The sequence below is a fragment of the Opisthocomus hoazin genome, chromosome 6, assembly GCF_030867145.1.
Source record: "Opisthocomus hoazin isolate bOpiHoa1 chromosome 6, bOpiHoa1.hap1, whole genome shotgun sequence".
Classification (NCBI taxonomy): Eukaryota; Metazoa; Chordata; class Aves; order Opisthocomiformes; family Opisthocomidae; genus Opisthocomus; species Opisthocomus hoazin.
The window spans coordinates 26,171,858-26,188,260 of NC_134419.1; the positions used below are offsets into that span (position 1 = coordinate 26,171,858).

General features: G+C 36.4%; 1 protein-coding gene across 7 annotated transcripts in view; it reads right to left on the reverse strand.

Moving 5' to 3' along the window:
* PTPRC (protein tyrosine phosphatase receptor type C) overlaps nt 1-16,403 on the reverse strand; it is a 66,195-nt gene that overhangs the window by 11,498 nt on the left and 38,294 nt on the right. For all 7 annotated transcript variants that reach the window (XM_075422305.1, XM_075422310.1, XM_075422307.1 and 4 more), the window contains 14 exons: nt 16,110-16,142; nt 15,090-15,308; nt 14,476-14,580; nt 13,431-13,577; nt 12,514-12,639; nt 10,454-10,609; nt 7,394-7,593; nt 4,939-4,999; nt 4,090-4,198; nt 2,766-2,797; nt 1,492-1,607; nt 866-956; nt 697-773; nt 431-467 (listed from right to left, as the gene is read on the reverse strand). In XM_075422305.1, the coding sequence (XP_075278420.1) occupies nt 431-467; nt 697-773; nt 866-956; nt 1,492-1,607; nt 2,766-2,797; nt 4,090-4,198; nt 4,939-4,999; nt 7,394-7,593; nt 10,454-10,609; nt 12,514-12,639; nt 13,431-13,577; nt 14,476-14,580; nt 15,090-15,308; nt 16,110-16,142 (1,509 nt within the window). The remainder of the gene's footprint in view (nt 1-430; nt 468-696; nt 774-865; nt 957-1,491; nt 1,608-2,765; nt 2,798-4,089; nt 4,199-4,938; nt 5,000-7,393; nt 7,594-10,453; nt 10,610-12,513; nt 12,640-13,430; nt 13,578-14,475; nt 14,581-15,089; nt 15,309-16,109; nt 16,143-16,403) is intronic.

Here is a 16,403-nt window from a genome sequence, read left to right on the forward strand (position 1 = left end):
AGCAGAAGATATTTTAAGGTTTTTTTTCAGAATGTGGCTACATGAAAAAAAACTTGCCTTCTTGACATGCTTAGCCATGCAATCTGACAAGCTAACCAGAGATCACACAAATAACAGCCACACACTTAATTTCATTATGACTGCTGCGATTAGGCTACAACATTTTGAAAGTCTCATACATATCTTTAGTGCATATCTGTGAAACCTGAAAACTGGTGTAAAATTATACATCAGGAGAAATCTGCCTTTGAATTACAATTTATTCATCTTCATAAAATTCCCTAAGCAAAAACTCATTGGCAACTTTTTCATACTAAATATTAAAATGTCAGATTTTCAATTTTTCTTTAAATTCAATAATACTTTTTTACTACTCTTTAACAAAACTAGGTGAATAACGAAAGTATGTACTTTAAAGTTTAAAAATTACCTTGTGCAGCAATGTATTTTCTTGGTTCCTTGAAGCCCTATAAAAAGTACAGTGTTATCAACTTATACAAAGGAAGCATGAACAACTTAAAAGATTCGCAACTTTAAAAACAAATGCAATATGCAACAGTCCAGCAATACTGAACACCTTATAGAGCTGAAAGGAACTCAAATGGAAATCCTCAAAGTTGTTCGATACATGAAACCTACAGACTACAGAATTTCTTCAATTGTGCGTAAGATTTCTTAAAAGTAGAAGTTACTCACATCAATATAACTTGCATTGATATAGTCTGATCCTGGGTCTCCTTGGATCTCTGAGAGTTCAACACGGTTATGATCATCTGTTCAATCATTTAAAACAGAATAATTACATTATCTGAAGGCACTGAGAAAAATATTTATAAAACATGGAGAAATTGTAACAAATACTCACATGGAAGGATATCAATGTAACGGTTTTTGTTCTGATTATGGCTTTTTTTAGCTTCCTTTATTGAAAACTTACTGAAAATTCTAGGAATGCTCTGTAAAATAAAATTTTTCTTTATTAGATAAGCATGTATTTAAAGTAGCTTTACTTACAGTCAAATGCATATGGAAAAAATTTGGTATACTGACTCTGGAAGATAACATTCTGTTTCATACAGTACATGTATTTCTTGTATCTAAAATAAATAAATTTGTTTTCCCTTAATATAAATAATATATATCTCGACAGTTATATAGTATGTATATCCCCATGGCTATGCAGTAAGGGAGAGTATTAAAAACATGCAGTAAAAGGTACTCTAGAATGAGAAATATTTGCACTGTATTTTATACTTTTGCTGAAAAACACCTTCAGGAAAAGAAAAAGTACCATCATCTTGTAATAGAGAGAGCTTGGCAGCAAAATTAATGCAAGCCTGATTGATCTTAGATGAGAATTCACCCAGTTTTCCAGATTCTTGGTTTTTTATTTATTTATAACCAGTGGATATACTTCAAACATGCTCTTGAACAGAATTTTTCCAACCACTTGGCTACAAATTTGTGGTATATTTCAAACCAATGACAAACCTGAAATTCATCCAAGAAAAGTCTTCCTTCATCAGCAATCTTCCTCTTGTACATGTCCAGCAATTGCTCTGAAGGTATTGGCTCTATGTTCAGAAGTTGCCTGTCATCATCTTTAACTGTGTAAATACATTCAACATTTATTGTTACTGACTTTGAAAATGTAAAATATATTTCAGTAAATGTGATTCTTGAATTGTGAGATAAAGTAATGAAAGGACAAACTTCTTCATTTTAACTAAGCATGTTTATTTTCAAAAAAAAAGGTGTTGCCCGAGCCAGCCGTGAGCAAACAGGCCCTGGGAATAACAGAACTTGCTCAGCTCTGCTGCCTGACTGGAGACACCTCGGGAGGAGGCCAGGTGCAGGGACATCAACAGCACCTTGTACAGAAGTGGTGATTGTGACATTCAGGTCACAGCAACAGCCCCAACACCCACAACAGTTACACGGCTTTGCCCTCTACTTCAATTCTGAACATTTATCGTCAGTGGTAAAATGGATTACTGTGTAGACAGCCTACAAATGTTAACAACACGCATTGCCTACTTTTCCAAATTTTCTCCAACTTATTCTCTGAGTTGCTATAATCTATATCTTCTTTAATGATCAAGTAATGATTGAACAAGTTTTAACATCTCTAACTAGACTTTTATTCATTTTCATTTACATTGAAAAGACTTTTTTTTTTTTTTTTACAGCTGTGTGTCTAGGCAAATGTCTTTGAATACTTCCCATTTAGTGTAGATAATTTCTGTGGGCTTGAATGCTGTAATTGTTTTTTTCCTGAAGCTTTCTGGTATTCAATGATTCTGTCTTTCCTCACAGGCTTTGAAATCTCAAGCTGCACATAATGTTTGGTTTCTGTGTCCGGGGATTTGAAAGCCTTCAAAATTTTGCACTAAAACCCGACTGGTTTATGCTTAAATCCTTGCTTTGAAAAAGATGCAAAGGAAAGGGAACTTGTGGTTGAAGCTGTATATGATTCTGGACTTACTCTCAGGCTTAAAGATATCACAACATTCATCTGGGATAACAAAATTGGGTTTGTAATTAAATAATAAATAAGAATTTTTCAAACAATGATAAACTTTCAGTTCATTTAAGTATAAATACTTCTGCCATGTATTTACTGAAGTATTTTTTTTCTTCAAATAAGGTGTTATCATGCTGATATCTGTAATCTAGGTATACAACCTGGAATATAAACAATCCAAAGGTGGCAACAAGACGTGACTAATTTTATTACCTTTTGCTAAATATATAATGATACTCACCTGCAACAAGGTTCACGCCTTCAGAAGAATTGCTGTAAGAAGCAAAAGCATCTGTAAAAGCTTTGACTAGTAAGACGTATCTATGATAATGAGTTAAATAAAAGCAGTTTAGTAGGTGAACACCCAAACTTTTCATAACCAGCAGGCTGCATTACAAGCTCTCTGCGAAACACAAGTGCTGCAACGGGAACTTCCAGGCCCTACGCAGAGGTAGTTGGGATCTTGATTTTCCTACTTTGAGGACTATTGAGGGGGAAAAACAAGGGAACCCCATCAAACAGCTTTACCGCTTCCATGATTTTGTCCACATCACCTGCAGAAAACATGTCTTAAATTTGTTCACTGGAGTGACTGCTCACACCATCTTTGTTTCTCTTGCTAAATAAGTGACAAAATACTAACACCTACATAAAATACAATGAAATTAAGCTTAAATGCGAAGTAGCCAAGAACAAGACAGACTCTCTGGAGCTGTACAAGCAAAAATTAGTTTTGCTTCCCTAAGCGTAAAAGTTCTCATCTGAGCAAGAGAGGCTCCCTGTCCCCATAAGGGGAAGAGTTGTGGGGGAAAGGGGTTGGAAGCAACACGTTCCCAAGTTCTGCTGTTACCAGAGGGATGAGAGGTTTCTGAAGAAATTGCCCTAACTCCTCTGTCTCTACCAGCAGCAAATGCCCCCTCACACACTGCACCACCTCCCTTCACAGCAATTGCAGCAGTCAGCCTGGCTTTCCAGGGCTTTGGCACAGTCATCATGGAAGGCAATGACCATTCTTCTCTCGCCATCCGCAGTCCTACAGAACTGCCAAGTCACCTAGAGAAGCCTAGAATAAGCAAAGCCTCCCTGAGATATTTGGGTGAATAAGCATTTGAAACATTTCCCAAAAAGTGCATATTATTTTCATTACATTTAACTTAGAATCATGGAATCATAGGTTGGAAAAGACCTCTAAGATCACCAAGTCCAACCATCTTAAACCATTAACTTAAAACATGAAGGAAAGGTTTTCCAGACATTTGTGAACATTTTTTCACAAAACTAGTGACAAAATAATTTATTCTAGCAGACCGGTTCTTCTGTGCCCTGAGAAAGGGTATAGTAGACAGATTTTGAACCTATTTCATTATGTTTGCATTGCCAGACAAGCCACTAAAATGTGAGTTTCTTTTGAAAGGATTAAAAGGTAAAAGTACCTCTTTTCCCAGTATTAATGAAATACCAAATTTGTAAAATTATTGCACCATCCATTGGGATATCTGGTGGAAAAACAGAGAGCCACCCCCTGCCCCATTTCTACAAGAAAGGGAGAGAAACATGAACCTTACCTAAGCTTTTTTTTGTGAAGATCGTAGATTTTGTACAGAACCAGCAGTAAAGCAATTGATGTCACAACGATCAAGAATGCCAAAAATATAATCAGGGCTTTAGAATTATCTAGCAACAGAAAAAAACCCATTTATTATTTCTTGAATACCTAATTAATGGCATTTAAAAATTACTTATTTTCCTTTATTTTTTTTGGTCTGTATAGTTCCTAGAACCAGGGCTCACTGATTTTTTATTTTTTTGAGGAGAACAAAACAAATATTTTTAAGTGTTTAGTTTAAGTTTGTTTTTCCAAAGTGCCAAAGCTTTTAAGCTCACAGAAAAGGAGAGAATTCAATTTCTTTATTAAGAAAACTTCTACTTAAACTCTCCGTGTCCATCTGTCATAATGCTGTAACTCACTGGTTCGGCATTACCATGGCTGTCTCCTGCTTTGAGTGACCTGTACACCTGAGCAGTGGAGCTCTCAGCTGCTCCCAATCTGCGAATCCCTGACAAGTCACAGGTGTTCAGCTCCTGAAACACAGGATCTGAACACAGGAAAATAATTCTAAAGTGGACAATTTAAGTTATAGAAATGAATTTCTAGTTGCATTTGAATGTTTTCTAAAGAAACAACAGCTGTGTAATAATTCTCAATTACGGTCAATGACTTGTCATCATGATCTGTCACATGAATGCTGAATGAGGATACTATTTTTTCAAATGCAGATCAACTATTAACTATAAAAACAGGCAGTCTGGATTTTTAACTAGGAGCAATTGTAATGGAATTCACAGTTTGAATTATTACTCTACACTATGCTAAAGTCTAAAAGTAAAAATGTTGTATATATATATTTACTTACATCTGGTTCTTATACTCTGCTTTACTGGCTGCCCTCTGTGCTCTCCATTAAACACCAAGATCTGCACGCAGTGGGTGAGAATAATAGAGACATTAAGATATAACAAGCAAAAATTTCTGCATAAAATTTTACTAAAAAGCAAAGCACAATGGATATTTGAAACACTTCCATCTATGTTCAATGAATCAACCTCACTGACAGCAGGATCTGCTGTCAATCTTTCTATAGCCACTTATAGTGCAGCTCAGGTTTCCATCTAAGTTACAGCAAGATCTAGATCAAAAATATCTAGATAACTGGAAAAAAAAGTTAGTGAAATAGGAGATACATTTTACAAAATCAAAATCAGTTGTATCTCAGGGAAAAAAATCAAATTTCACTCCCATCAAATCAAAATCGAATCTCTCAAATCTGAAAAATAACCACGCAACATACAATAAAACACCATTATTTTATTTGCTTCAACAGTAAATATACAAATAGTCAACTTAATTGGGTATTTTTAACACAAGCTCCTGTATGGGAAGTAATTCATAAATGGTTACATTTTAGAAGCTAAAAGAAGCTTTCAAATAAGCTGCTTTGTTGTAACACTAACTTTTGGGTACTTTAACTGGTGTTAAAATACTAACTTTGTTTAGATGTGTTTGTATTTCATAATACATTTTACATCTATCCAATCATTTAAATTTCCTTAATCTACTAGGCAGCTTGAAGTTTGTACATCAAATATTTCACACTTGTGAAGAAAAATTTGTCTTAGAATTAAAGACGTAATACTAAATGGCGGAGAATACTAACAGGATTGAATAACAGTGATTTTAATAGTAATATTCTCCTGCTGCAAATCATCCAAAAGGGGAGGAGAAGGGCTTTCAGCACCACTGCTGACTGCAGGCTGAGTTCTTACTGAGCCTGCTCGGTCCCTTAAGAGAAACCTCTCCAGAAGACTCAGATGACTGTGCCTTGGCTTCCACTCTCTGCTCTAACAGGCAGATGTGTTCAGGGGGTTGGTGGTTTCTGATTTCTGCCGCTGGGAAGACAGCCATGGTAGGTGGCAACATCCAGAGGAGTAGCAGAGGTGGCAGAAAAAGAAAGCAAGAAGCTTCTCAAATAGTGAAAGTCGGAAATCTAGCGCAGTAGTGGGGGTCAAAACATCACTAAACCAAGAAGCATGCTGGGCAGGCTCCTGTTCATTCCCTGAACGAGACAGTGTCCAGACAGAAGGGAATGGTGACATCCACCAGCTCTCACACGTGATCTGTTTTTTTCACTGAGCCTCCATAACTTGATCCAGAATCCTTTAGTTACTAATTAAGGTCAGAAGGCTTTCTCCGTTTTTCCAGCAAGAATTGGGCAAAAAAAGTTTGAAGCAGAAGCTAGGGTTTAGAGCCAAGCAGAAGTCAATTTCTTCCGTAAGGCAAACTTCTCACTGCAAGTGGTGTACAAAAAGCTTACAAGACTGCACGGTCTCATACTATGGCGGCAATGCCAGCACCTTTTGCTCCTACAGGACCTCGTCTTTATTTTCCAAATACAAAGGCTTCCGAGCACAATTTGTCAGAAAAATACTGACAAAGCCTTGGAACAAGAGATAGACTACTCAAGTTCTCTGATACTGCATTTCCTCAGGAAGACACAGAGAAAAGAGGAAAAGATTGTGGAAAATGAGTGAAACTGGTTCCTAAAAGTAATACAACTCCATCATTCCTACTGGTTACCCTCTTACCTAAACTTTAATGAGAGAAGATATCAGGATATAAAAAAATATTCCTACTGGCCACATTAAGGGGATCACACAAGACCGTCGGCTTTGCGAGCAACAAAAGCCAAAAGGGTGAAATGCTGGAAAGAAGAGAAGACAGAAGGAGGCCTTCACGAAAGTGAAGCCTGTGAACAGAGGATGATACATTTTGTATGGAAACAAGGACTGGCTTGTAAAAGGCTGATGTAAGGACATGCAAAAGGATCTGAACTGCTTTACACTAACTAGTCCCTGAAGCATCAAAAATCTTCACAGTGAAAAATTCTGAACGACTTATTTCTGAGCAGTTATCTCAAGACTTCAATCCCATATTTATCCTCTGATGGAAATGACAGTCACACATTCATTAAACCAAACATGTTTTAAACACCAAAATATAGGTTATACTTTAGAAACTAAAACTTACGGAACCCCCAGAATTTCTCTCTGTATCAAGTACAAACACTATATTCAGCTTGTATTTTTCGTGCTGTCAGAACCTATGTGGAATAACACACAAGGGACTGATTGATAGGCTAGGCACATATGCATTTTATTTCCAAAGAAACAGCCACTTCTTTACATCTGTGGCCTACAGATCCACAGATTAACTCCTCCGGACCATATCTGCCTTTTTCCTAAAATCAAGTATAGTATGCTTAAACTATGAAAATAAAGCAATATTTTATATATTTAAATAAGCCTACTTACCGTAAATGTATAGTCTGTCAAGTACAAGAGATTTTCTCTCTTAAAATCACAAGAATTCTCTTTCTTGTTACATGTTCCATCATTTTCCCATCTCAGTTCAAACACTGTTTTTGCTCCATACACTTGTTGACCTTTGCACCGAATTTGGACAGCATTATCAGCTGTCAATATTGCATTAACTTCAATCACTGGCTCTGGTTCTGTTCACAAAAGAAGTGTCTCATCATCTCATACAAAACATTTCAACAGCTGTATGTGTTCATGTCTGTCTGTTATCTTCTAATAATTTCATACATTTTCTTCCTTAAAAATTTCGGTCCCAATTTAACAAGACAAATAAAATCAGTTTTGAGTTAACCATAGGCTTATCCGAATCGGGAAAAGATGTGAAGTGGCACTGAAAGGTCGCAGAAGATCAGAGCTCTACTGGCAGTCAGGCTGCAAAGATAATATGATGGCAACTCTCTCTCTTACATCTGATATCACTTTCCCATTTGAGGAACATTGGACAACAGACAAGACAGTGGAACAAACAGTTTTTGGTCTGAGCGCATGTTTCAGAACCTCTGTAAATAAAATTTCCTACCAGGAGTTACTAGTATATTTTAATATTTGGAATACTATCTTCTTGCTTAAAGTGTCACATTGTCTTAAAGGTGGCCTAAAACCACTGAACCCTATTACTTTTTAATGCTAAGGAATCTGCTAAGTCTGATCTGTGTTTTCTAACTCTAATTTTGTATGTTGTAACAAATGGGTTTCAGACTGGGGGCACAGCCAAGGGACCTTTCATTGAGAGCTTATAGAACCTTTTAGAAAGTACACAACCTTCTGCATAAGGCAGCTCCATTAGCCACATTTCAGTACAACAGCACCATGGAAATTTTCTTCAAAACCACTTCAATTTGCAAGCTAGCATATTAAAAAAAAGAAAAAAAGTAAATGGCAGTAGCTTTTTTTCTTGATGTGAAGAGCTAAGATATGTAAGGCTTTATGAGCAGGTCAAATATCCCAGGTGGGGAGTGGCAGGATATTTTACCTGGCTGAGTGTGCGTTACAACATGTCTGCTGATTTTTATCCACAGAGCAGGTTTATTCGATTCCTATTCAGCTTACTACTGAAAGAGCTGTGACAAGGAGGGAGCAAAAATTTCTAGAGGCAAAGTGTTTGTTGAAAATGAAATCCATTTGATAAAATGTAGGGTTTTTCTGCTTCCAAGGAGTTATGCTCTGCTGGTGTATTCTCTTGTTCGAGAAGCCATAAAAAGCACTTCCACTATCTGCTTGATCATGTTACCAACTGTTGCAATAGTTGGAGAAGGTTTAATAAATATTTTAATTCATGACGGCAAGCAATTTGTTATTTTCTCAAAAAAATTAGGGAACTGAAGTTGTTTTCAAGACCCATAAACTTATCTTGTGGACTGTACTCTTCACCTGAGTTATTAAAAAGTGAGTGAAGCCCCAGAAAGTGAGGGCTGAAAATGTAATACGCTCAAACTAGATTATCATAGAGAGAAAAATCATGATCATGCTCAAATTAGGGCTGTCTAAAATTAACAACGTTTTTTAATTTCTGTTACAGTTAAACCTCAGATCAAATGGTTTACATTATTAATTCATTTATCATCTTTTTTTTTCCATGGGGCTTCAGATGATAATTTTGATGCCAGTATTCTTTAAAGTATAAACTAAAATTTGTTAGCTCAATGACACAGAATAATAGGGAGATTCCAAGGTTTTCATGGATTGCCTGTAAAACAAGACACAAAAGCTCTGTATAGTCTACAGAGGGATAGGGTTCTAATTCAAAACAACAGTCTGCCAGAAGCCCCTGTATTTCCCAAAGCTAACAGATTTAATAAAAACAGCAGTCAGATTTAATGCTCTTATATATATATTTCTGCATACTTTTCAGAAGTACTAATAGCAACAAAAGATTTAATTATTCCTGCTATTGGGGGTGGGGGAGGAATCACCACTTTAAACAATGATTACCTCACTAGCACAAAAATAATATTTTATTTTTCACTAAAAACAAAATCTTTTGCTTAATCAGTGAAATTAAAGGAAATACCAATTTAGTGTCTTACCAGGTATAAATCATTATGATTTCCCTATAGCTGTATCTCTACATTAGCTGAGCCTGGGGGTGGTGGAACTAGAAATAAAAAGGTACTGGAAGAAATTAGATACACATGGTTTTTTGGGTTGTTTTCATTTTGTTTTGTTTTATTTTTCTCAAAAAAAGGAACTAAAACAGTAGGATGCTCTATATCTGACGATTAAAAGGGGGAAAAAAACCCCAACAAAATAGAAAGGACTGCGTCTCTATTATGCCTTTCCTCCATCAGGAAAATATCTGCAAAGTCTGTTGGTTTGGGGCTGGATTTTTTTCAGCTTTTATTGTAGTTCTATCAATTGAACATGTATGGCAAACAAAGAACCAGGACCACGGGGTTAAACTTTTGAAAGCATAGCCCCAAAAAGATGAGCAGACCTTTCTGTCAGCACAAGGGTTGACACACATTTGGCTTTAACCTAATATGGAGTCTTAAAAGCCATCTGCACACGTGTACATCCAAACTAACCGAAACCCGGTACAGACATTGGTATTGTTGTAGCCTGGGTAATGCAGGTCTGCTTTCTGCAAACGGCCAACTACAGAACAGAAGGTATGTTGTGCACGTATTTGTAGCTTCCATGCCACAAATTAAAAATGAATGTTTTTCATTCTCTTTTTGTTTAATTTGAATCTTTTCTTTAGATTAGGACATAATGCTTTCTAAAAATCTTGTCAAGAATTTCAAATGAATGCAGAAAATTTTAAAATAAATCTAGTATATATAAGAATACTAATAATAAATGCTTAATAGAAACTAGATTATTATTAAGTAATTAAGAAACACTAATGATATGAATGTTGATAAAATTCTTTTAATTAGTTTCTTGGATAGTAGTAATGATATATATAAAGTATAATAAGGTACAATAAGAAAGTACGTATTCCCTATGTTAGTATCAGCCTTGCTCATAACAGTTAGCAAAAAAGAGACTTACCTGCTGATTTGGTTGTAAAGGTATATGTTCCAGTTCTTCCCAGAAGTGATATATTACTATATTTGCTGTTCGTAAATGGAGTCACAGACACAGAACCTTTGGTGTAAGGTTTTAGATCGTGGCACATGAAGGTAGTCGTATGCTCAATTGCTGTCTCTTCAAGAAAAAATGAAAAATTAGATTAATTAATGAAATTTGTGTTAGAAGCACGAGAACTCTTACACTTCATCAGTGGTATCTGAAACCACCGTCATGTGTACTTCTATTTTAATTTCCTTGTACTTGGATGGTTTATCTTGCTTACTAATGCTAAGTGAAGGCTCAAGAAGATGAAGAAATCATAGACTCATAGAATCATAGAAAGTTTTGGGTTGGAAGGGACCCCTAGAGGTCATCTAGTCCAACCCCCCTGCAGCGAGCAGGGACACCACTAACTAGATCAGGCTGCTCAGAGCCCTGTCCAACCTGGTCTTGAATGTTTCCAGGGATGGGACCTCCACTACCTCTCTGGGCAACCCGTTCCAGTGTTTCACCACCCTCACTGTAAAGAATTTCTTCCTTATATCCAGCCTAAACCTACCCTGTTTTAGTTTAAAACCATTACCCCTCGTCCCTGTCACTGTTGTCTCTACTAAAAAGATTGTCCCCATCTTTCCTATAGGCTCCCTTTAAGTACTGAAATGCTGCAATCAGGTCTCCCTGCAGCCTTCTCTTCTCCAGGCTGAAAAAGCCCAACTCTCTCAGCCTGTCCTCATAGGAGAGGTGCTCCAGCCCTTGGATCATTTTTGTAGCCCTCCTTTGGACCCGCTCCAACAGTTGCATGTCCTTCTTCAAAAAGATAGAAAGTTGAGGTTTTGTTCTGGTTTGTTTTTTAGTTTCTCAGTATGTCATTTAAATGAGTGCAATTAAAAACTAACATAAAGCACATATTGATAAAGAGAGGACAACATTTCTGTGTTCAGCTTGGGAAGGCATTAGTAAGCAGATGTCAGAAGTCACTCTGCACATTGGATGTCTGTTCTGGTATGAGGCAAGAGATGTTGTGTGCTTTCAGTGGTGGCAAGTACGACAGAAAGGATCAGCATGGGAAGCAACAGGAGCAAAGCTATTACCCACACTGCAGCTGGGGCTTTGGTGGCTTGGGGAACTGGGGAGCAATGGCCTTTCCATGTGTCCTTCTGGCTGCTTCAGATGTGACCTCCCCACACCTCAGCATACTACCTTGGTCTCCTACACTGGCCAAGCCAGACCAATCACAGAAACTGGCGCATGGGGCTGTCACCCTTTTGGGTAGTGGTCAAATTTGGGGCATGAAGAATGGGAGAGATTTGTATCTGGGGAGCACATGAGCATGACAGCCTTTGTTTACCATGGCAGTCCAGGTTTACAAAACCTGCAGTATGTGAACAGAATGAATTAATTAACCCAGGACTAGCTTAAACCTGACATACATTTCCTGGAATCATGTACCAGGCTCTTCATTTTCAAAACATCATTCTCCAGTCCTTGTTTTGAAGAAAAGCTGACACCTGGAAAACATGGTCCCAGTATAACGGATACAGACTTATCCATCTAAATGTAAGGTGCATAAACCAGCCTATCTAGAAGGAGTGACCATTTATTAGAAGCCAACCACCTGGCTTTGCCTATCTAAACATGTATATGCTAACTGCCATGCTTAAGACTCTTGACTTTTACATACATTATTATTACTAAGAAGGCAGGTCCCTGTCATCTTAGATAATACATTGCCAGCTATAGCAGCATTTTCTGAAACAGAGCACCATGCTAAAAACTGATCAGGCAACTGTCGTAACTTAAAACAAGAAGCATGAAAACTGAAGGGTCACAGAGCTGTGTTCTGAAATGGTAAACCGAGTAACCACATGGTTCAACTGAAACTCTCTGAAAGGAAAGAAACTTAAACATTTGTACCAAAAAAAAAAATTCTGCACAGTTTGAAGAGATTCTAGTATGGTGTGACAGTGCATCATGCTTGGTGCTCTGTAAACATCAAAACATGCAATGAATTATTCCGTACTGAAGGGGCATATACTTACTTGTGCCATTGCATGTCACGTGATAGCCATCTATAGGACCCTTTGAAGTGTCACTAGGTTTATTCCATCTAACTGTTACATTTTTGGCATCAGAAAATACTGTAAGGTTTTCTGGTGCTTCTGGAGCTGTTGTAAAAGAAAAATAACGGGGACGGAAGGAAATGTTTCAATGAAAACGCAAAATATTCCTCTTTTTACCTACTTTGACTGAATTTCATTGCTTACTAAAGCAAGATACCAAAGACATATAACATTTTTGTAGTCTTATTTCATTCAAAGAAATTATACATAAGTATAAACTGAGTTTATGTAAAGGCATCATATTAATTTAATAGATTTAATTAATTCAGGACAAGGTGAATACAGCAATGTCACATATTACTAAAATTGTCTGACATTTCCAAATATTACACGTTGTTTGAATTTCCTTATAATTTGAACAAACTAAATACTTGGCCTGAATTTTTATTTGCAGGTTACTTGAATTAGTTTGATTTCATTTTTAATTCAGAAAAAAAAGCTAAGCTATTCCCAGAGATGTTGTTTTGGAAAAACATATAATTTTATCTGGAGACATTCTTTGCAATTATTCTATTGCATCTTTCTTCAAATTGAGAATTTAACACTCTTTTTTGACTAGGCCTGCACTTTCTTTTTTAATCTTCATTGAAATTTCCTTACATTTGGCCACCTTCTCAAAGGCTGGGGCTGGAGTAGGAAAGGAAGACTGTGATTGCAGTCAAAGAACAACCATAAGGGCAGGAGGCCAGGCGGGAAGAGCTGGAGGAGAATCTGAGAGCAGCTGAGCATGCTGCTCAAAATACCTCTTCAACCCCAGGAAACACAGATAGTGGGACTGATAGTAGGGTTTTCCAGAAATATATGGAACATAAAGCAAAAATAAGCATTACACTTACTGCCATAATCTGTGGTTATGATGAAGCTTTCAACGACAACCTTCTTTTCAAAAAAACTTAGGTTACCAGTGCAGTTGTACTTTTTGTTGGGTGATAAAGTGCTCAGATTTCTACAAGCTTCATTGAATACTGTAATGGGTGTTTCATCTGTAGACACAAAAAGAGTTTTACCAATATTTTTCACAACTCCAAAAGTACGTAGTACCATTTTAACTGGGATTTTCTCTACCATATTTATTCAATATAATTTGTAATAAACTATCATAATATTCCAAACAGAATACTGTACAACCTAATCCAATTACTAGGTTTTAGGTTCTTTCATACTAATTCAGTTTGCATAGATCTTTTCATCAGTAAAGCTCATATCATTAGACAGTTTTCCCACAGGAATCAAAACTTTCATGGGAGTCTGACAAAACCTTGGAGTGGCTTCTTGGCTCTTCAGCTCCCTTTCCAACCTTAATGTTTGTATGATTCTATGATCTCCAGCCCCAGACACTCATCATGCATTTTTCTGGGACAGCTGAGGACATTCATCGTGCATTTTTCTGGGACAGTTGAGGACATCCAGCATCCACATCTTCCCTACCGCACTAGCTGCCTTCGAACCAGCATCTGCTCAGGCTGGCAGGCTCCAAGAGTCCAAGAGCAGATTTCCTGGACTCTCGCCATCCAGGAGCCTGCAGACCCAGGTAATCTGCAAGGAATCAGCTCACAGCAGACCCATAGACTGCAGGATTTCCAAACTTGCCACTCCCCTTCAGACCATTAAGCAGGACCTCAAAATCTTCAGAAGTCTGCAGTTTGTGAAGCTGGTAAGCTCAGGAAATGAGCTTTCAGGGTTTGAACCTACCCCAGCTGTGCAGTGTGTGGGGACAGTAGTCCCCAGACTGGTGATCCCCGAAATTCTGAACAGCCCTTCCCTCATACTGGCACAATTAATTTCAATCTTCCAGTTTCTCATCAAAAGACAACATCAACATTGCTTTTAAAATAAATACATAAATAAATAAATTTTAAAAATATCTTAAAAGTGTCTTACTGTTACAGCTAACAGTCACATTAGCACAGGCCAGTGATTTATCCCAACATAACTCTGCAGATGTGCTGGTTTCTTTCCCAACTTTGAAAGGATTCTCACTGGTCTCTGAAAAGGATTAGCATTATAAGTCACTGTGACGTCAGCTGTATTGATTCTTTAAATAGCAATTTGTTCTTTTATATATGTTGACTTATTCTGCAATATGAAGATAAAATTGGCATAGAATAATACACAAAGAATATCACAGGAAATGGAAAGTAAAAATTGAAAAGCCTACACAAGGCAAAGACAATGCTAGTATTCAAATAACAAATGAAATTTTTAATCCAACAATCTCTTTAGTGAACACAACATCCAGCATAAACAGTAACTTTCAAGTGCTGGCTGGTCTTGCTATTGCTAACCATGCTGCATATGGCCAATGTAAAGTTACCTTTTTTCCTTTACAATGAGAAAACTATATTTTTTTACATCGTATTTTAAGAAAAAGTATGAAAACCTTCTGTCTGAATCTCTCAAAAGAGACAAGAATAGACTAATAAATCCAAGAAAGGCGAATTACTGCATGTCAAAAAAAAAGAAAAAAGAAACTAATAAAACCCTTCTATACCTACCAGGTGGAATAGTAAGATACTTGTCTGCACAATTTTTAACTTTAATTGTGTATCGCATGCATCTGTGAAGGTTTATTATATAGGTACTGGAATTCACATTGAACATCACGTTAACATGTGAAATAAAATATTTTCTGTTTTTTCTGAGATTTTTCAGTGTAACTTTAGCCATGTTATTGTCATCTTTTACACTTTCTATGATGTAGTTAAAATCATCATCTGAAAGAAAAAGATAAAATGACAAACAATGATTTTATGACAATTTTTAAGAGCCATTAAATTTTTTATAGCACTCCCAGCACCATATTTCTTTTAAGAATCAGAAAATACAGTAAAATTAGCTGCTTCTTATTCTTTTTTTATTTATTTATCTTTTACTTCTAAAACTTGTTTAATTATAACAGAAAATTTCCTTAGGAGAATATTCTTTTAAATAATTCCCTAGTTAGGAAAACTAAAGAATTAAAAAGATAAACGTTTCACAAATAGATCTGCTTTAATTTAAAATGCCAGTTCAATGTGAAATACTTGATTTTGACACATTGAATCATTTGTCTGGACAGAAATATCAAATTTTCTTATTCAAAGCATTTCATAACCATCTAGTAAATAAAGGCTATAGTCTATTCCTGAGAATTAGAAAGGAGAGGTCTCTAATTCTGATGAGGTAAACCAATGTCCAAAATTTAGTTTTAATTCAGTTATGAACTGCAATTAACAGCATGTGATTGCCAGCATGATGGGATAAAATTAGAGAAGGACTAGTGGAATGAAGCCAGATCTTTTTTCTGCAGCCCTGGTATCAACAGCCTAGTGCAGGGTAATTTTACTGAACTATAAATGAAGATGAGAAGACCAGAAATGTTAATAACTTTAATCCCACTCTTTCAGAAATGGAAGACAGTTTATAAAATAACCTGAGATGATAACTGATCTGTTCCACTGATAGGTTTTCTGTATTTAAGTTTACTGATTTGGTCAAATTTCAGGACTGCAAAAAATAAAGGGTTTGGTTCTTACCACAAGGTTCTTCAGTTGTCATTGTGGGAGTTCCTATAAGAAAAGAAAACAAAAATTAAGGTGTAGCTCAGCAGGTTTGCATTTTTTTTTAACAGAGCATTAGAGAACGATGACTGGTACTGCCCATTCATTAAACATATTCAAACCAAATAATTACATTTAGCATGCTACTCATTTGAAAAAGGGAAGAAAACATCAGCTACACATCATCCCATTTTTTAACTAGTTATTTAAGGGAGCATGTGTCTTTCATCATTTACAATGACATCACTGACAACAGACCAAACTGGTTAT